At 35.4% G+C, this 6000-nt stretch overlaps 1 protein-coding gene across 9 annotated transcripts in view; it reads right to left on the reverse strand.

The window, feature by feature from the left end:
- LOC135557920 (neurexin-3b) overlaps window positions 1-6000 on the reverse strand; it is a 608535-nt gene that overhangs the window by 359398 nt on the left and 243137 nt on the right. For all 9 annotated transcript variants that reach the window (XM_064991637.1, XM_064991635.1, XM_064991636.1 and 6 more), the window contains one exon: window positions 3335-3454. In XM_064991637.1, the coding sequence (XP_064847709.1) occupies window positions 3335-3454 (120 nt within the window). The remainder of the gene's footprint in view (window positions 1-3334; window positions 3455-6000) is intronic.

Consider the following 6000-nt stretch of genomic DNA (forward strand, 5'->3'; position numbering starts at 1 on the left):
TTTTTCCATGGGATACAAAGAGGAAAGCAAGCTTCCACGAACTGCATATCAATGAAGAGATATGTGAAAAAACACCTTGAGGATTGATTCCAAACAACGTTTGCCATGTTTCGGTCGATATTATGTAGTTAATCCGGAAAAAGTTTTACGTTGTAGGTGACTGAATTTTCGGTTCGTTTCGGTAGCCAGACGCAATGTAGAAAACGGAACGATTTCTCCTACACACAGACGCTTTCAGGAAAAACTGCGCATTTGGTATGTAACTGAGAGTCTCCTCATTGAAAACATCAGAAGCTCTTCAAAGGTAAATGATTTTATTTATTTGGTTATCTGGTTTTTGTGAAAATGTTGCGTGCTAAATGCTACTCAAAATGCTATGCTAGCTTTGCATACTCTTACACAAATTAGTCAATTTCTATGGTTCAAAAGCATATTTTGAAAATCTGAGATGACAGTGTTGTTAAGAAAAGGCTAAGCTTGAGAGCAGACGCATTATTTTCATTTTATTTGCGATTTTCAGAAATCGTTAATGTTGCGTTATGCTAATGAGCCTGAGGCTTTAGTCACAAACCCGGATCCGGGATGGGGAGTTCCAAGAAGTTAACCTCTTGATGCTCTGGGGGCGCTATTTCGTTTTTGGATGAAAAACGTTCCCGTTTTAAACAAGATATTTTGTCACAAAAAGATGCTCGACTATGCATATAATTGATAGCTTTCGAAAGAAAACACTCTGACGTGTCCAGAACTACCAAGATATTTTCTGTGCATGCCCTAGAACGTGAGCTTCAGGCAAAACCAAGATGAGACGGCATCCAGGAAATGAGCAGGATTTTTGAGGCTCTGTTTTCCATTGTCTCCTTATATGGCTGTGAATGCGAGAGGAATGAGCCTGCCCTTTCTGTCGTTTCCCCAAGGTGTCTGCAGCATTGTGACGTATATGTAGGCATATCATTGGAAGATTGACCATAAGAGACTACATTTTCCAGGTGTCCGCCCGTTGTCCTCCATCGAAATTGGTGCTTCATTTTCAGCTGCTGGTATTTTTCCATGGGATTCTGAGACGAAAGCAGGCTTCCACGAATGGCATATCAATGAAGAGATATGTGAAAAAACACATTCTAAACAACGTTTGCCATGTTTCGGTCAATATTATGGAGTTAATTCGGAAAAAGTTTGACCTTTTGGTGACTGAATTTTCGGTTTGTTTCGGTAGCCAAATGTGATGTACAAAACGGAGCGATTTCTCCTACACAAAGATTCTTTCAGGAAAAACTGAACATTTGCTATGTAACTGAGAGTCTCCTCATTGAAAACATCCGAAGTTCTTCAAAGGTAAATGATTTTATTTATTTGGTTATCTGGTTTTTGTGAAAATGTTGCGTGCTAAATGCTACGCAAAATGCTAAGCTAGCTTGCAATACTATTACACAAATGCTTGATTTGCTATGGTTCAAAAGCATATTTTGCGTGCTAAAATCTGAGATGACAGTGTTGTTAAGAAAAGGCTAAGCTTGAGAGCAGACATATTATTTTCATTTCATTTGCGATTTTCAGAAATCATTAACATTGCGTTATGCTAATGAGCCTGAGGCTGTATTCACGATCCCGGATCCGGGATGGGTAGTATCAAGAGGTTTTAACTAACCTCCAGAAGAGCTTCAATGCCACACAAATCTCCTTCCGTAACCTCCAACTACTCTTGAATGCAAGTAAAACTAAATGCATGCTCTTCAACCGATCACTGCCCACACCTACCCGCCCGTCCAGCATCACTACTCTGGACGCTTCTAACTTAGAATATGTGGACAACTAGAAATACCTAGGTGTCTGGTTAGAGTGTAAACTCTCCTTCCAGACTCACATTAAGCATCTCCAATCCAAAATTTATTCTAGAATCGACTTCCTATTTTGCAACAAAGCATCCTTCACCCATGCTGCCAAACATACCCTTGTAAAACTGACCATCCTACCGATCCTCGACTTCGACGATGTCAAATTGGATGCAGTCTATCACAGTGCTATCCGTTTTGTCACCAAAGCCCCATATACTACCCACCACTGCGACATGTACGCTCTCGTTGGCTGGCCCTCGCTTCATACGCGTTGCCAAACCCACTGGCTCCAGGTCATCTACAAGTCTCTGCTAGGTAAAGCCCCACCTTATTTCAGCTCACTGGTCACCATAGCAGCACCCACCCATTGCGCGCGCTCCAGCAGGTATATCTCACTGGTCACCCCCAAAGCCAATTCTTACTTTGGCTGCCTTTCCTTCCTGTTCTCTGCTGCCAATGACTGGAACGAACTGCAAAAATCCCTGAAGCTGGAGACTCATATCTCCCTCACTAGCTTTAAGCACCAGCTATCAGAGCAGCTCACAGATCACTGCACATGTACATAGCCCATCTATAAATAGCCCATCCAACTACCTCATCCCCATACTGTATTTATTTATTTATCTTGCTACATTGCACCCCAATATCTCTACTTGCACATTCATCTTCTGCACATCTACCATTCCAGTGTTTAATTGCCATATTGTAATTACTTCGCCACCCTGGCCTATTTATTGCCTTACCTCCCTTATCTTACCTCATTTGCACATACTGTATATAGACTATTTCTACAGTATTATTGACTGTATGTTTGTTTATTCCATTTGTAACTCTGTGTTGTTGTATGTGTCAATCTGCTTTGCTTTATCTAGGCCAGGTCGCAGTTGTAAATGAGAACTTGTTCTCAACTAGCCCATAAAGGTGAAATAAATTTTAAATTAGTTGTGCCCTGGGCAGAGCAGAGCGGCCCTTCCATTACACTGTCAAATTAAAGACACTGCAAATTGAAGAGGAGAGTCCCCATCGTCACGGGGATAAGAGCCACACACACACACACATTCGAGAAAGCTATTTAGGGGTATTTATGCAGTGCCTGCTTGGGCAGAACCAGAAGTTGCACATATCATCAGTCACACACTCAACTCAACTATTACTGAAGCCCTGAGACTCCTTGACCACACAACAACAAAGTGTGACACAGAGAACCGTTTCAACCCGTTTGGTACTGTGTATCTCTAAGGCATGTTACATAGATAGTAGAATATACTGTATGCATTGGAAACAGAGTCAGAATAGCAGCTAGCATCATGCAGATAATCAATGTGCCCCTGAGGACTCACGGTAGTTAGCGTCCATCAGTGTAGCTGGTCACGGGGAAGCTGCAGGTGTGTGTGTCTGTCTGTGTGTGCGTGTGTGTATGAGAGTTGATCCCTGTGAACTGTGTTTTTCTTGCGTCTTCGCATCGGTCCACATATGTATAGTTAAAGTTAAACGGTACTCACGGTCGTTGCACTGTGTCCCTGTGTAAGAGGTCATTGTGCAGTCGCAGGTAAAGTTCTCCCACTGTTGAATACACACGCCCATGTTGGTACAGGAGTCCTCCTGACAGGTGGTGCTGGGTCCTGTTGGAACAGACAGGGTGTAAAGGGGTGGAGTAACCACAGGGGGGGTCGGTACTGAGCCCCATCATTGGAGGTACCATGCAGTAGTGCACTTGGTGTGGGAGGGGAATTGGGGGCATGCGTGCCATATAAATCCAACAGGAAGTCTCAATGTTTGGAGAAAACAGCATTCCCTTTGTGTGTTTTAACACTACATATGACCCATTATGAACAGCCACAAACAAAAAGGACACAAACAGGATGTTTTTCACGTGGCTACAAAGACAGATACTATACAAGAGTCACAGAAAGAAAGACAATTTGCCCAACGTCCCCCCAAAAAACTACAAAAAACAGAATATTAGAAGTACAAAAAGAGACTATAGACGTACGACTATAGACTTAAAACACTACATTTACAACACAACACATTTACGATACTATAGATGTACGACTATAGACTTAAAACACAACACATTTACAACAATATAGATTTATGACACTATAGAATTGCAATACTATAGATTTACAATACTATATTTACAAAACTATAGACTTAAAATACTACAGATTTACAACACTATATATTTACAACTCTATAGATTAACAATACTACATATTTACATTACTATAGATTTACACCACTATAGTTTTACAAAACTATTGGTGTACAATACTATATATTTACAATACTATAGATTTAGAATTATAGATTTACCACACTATAGATGTACAATACTATATATTTACAATACTATAGATTTACAATGCTATAGGTTTACAATACTATAGATTTACAATACTATATATTTACAACACTATAGATTTACAATACTATATATTTACAACTCTATAGATTTACAATACTATAGATTTACAATACTATAGATTTACAACTCTATAGATTTACAATACTATAGATTTACAATACTATAGATTTACAACTCTATAGATTTACAATACTATAGATGTACAACATTATAGATTTAAAATACTATATATTTATAGATTTACGACACTATAGATGTACAACTATAGAATTGAAACACTATACATTTACAACACTATAGATGTAAGACTATATAATTACAATACTATAGATTTACAATACAATATATTACAATAGATTTACAACACAATAGATTTACAACACAATAGATTTACAACACTATAGATTTACAATACTATAGATTTACAATACTATATATTTACAACACTATAGATTTACAACCCTATAGATTTACAACACTATAGATTTACAACACTATAGATTTACAATACTATAGATTTACAACACTATATATTTACAATACTATAGATTTACAACACTATAGATTTACTACACTATAGATTTACAATACTATAGATTTACAACACTATAGATTTACAACACTATAGATTTACAATACTATATATTTACAACAACATAGATTTACAACACTATATATTTACAATACTATAGATTTACAATACCCTTGATATACAATACTACAGATTACAATACTATATATTTATGACACTATAGATTTACAATACCATAGAATTACACCACTACAGATTTACAATACTATAGATTTACAACACTATAGACATACAGCACTATAGATATACGACACTGTAGAGTTACAATACTATAGATTTACACCACTATAGATTTACAACACTATAGATTTACAACACTATAGATTTACAATACTATAGATTTACAATACTATAGATTTACAACACTATAGATTTACAACACTATAGATTTACAACACTATAGATTTACAATACTATATTTACAAACCTATAGACTTAAAATACTACAGATTTACAACACTATATATTTACAACACTATAGATTAACAATACTACAGATTTACAATACTATAGATTTACATCACTATAGTTTTACAATACTATAGGTGTACAATACTATATATTTACAATACTATAGATTTAGAATTATAGATTTACCACACTATAGATGTGCAATACTATATATTTACAATACTATAGATTTACAATGCTATAGGTTTACAATACTATAGATTTACAATACTATATATTTACAACTCTATAGATTTACAATACTATATATTTACAACTCTATAAATTTACAATACTATAGATGTACAACACTATAGATTTACAATACTATATATTTATAGATTTACGAGACTATAGATGTACAACTATAGAATTGAAACACTATACATTTACAACACTATAGATGTAAGACTATATAATTACAATACTATAGATTTACAATACAATATATTGCAATATATTTACAACACAATAGATTTACAATACTATAGATTTACAACATTATACATTTACAATACTATAGATTTACAACACTATAGATTTACAACACTATAGATTTACACCACTATAGATTTACAATACTATAGATTTACAATACTAAAGATTTACAACACTATAGATTTACAACACTATAGATTTACAACACTATAGATTTACAACACTATAGATTTACAACACTATAGATTTACAATACTATAGAGATACAACACTATAGATTTACAACACTATAGATTTACAACACTATAGATTTACAA

This window comes from Oncorhynchus masou, chromosome 16 (assembly GCF_036934945.1).
Source record: "Oncorhynchus masou masou isolate Uvic2021 chromosome 16, UVic_Omas_1.1, whole genome shotgun sequence".
NCBI lineage: Eukaryota > Metazoa > Chordata > Actinopteri > Salmoniformes > Salmonidae > Oncorhynchus > Oncorhynchus masou.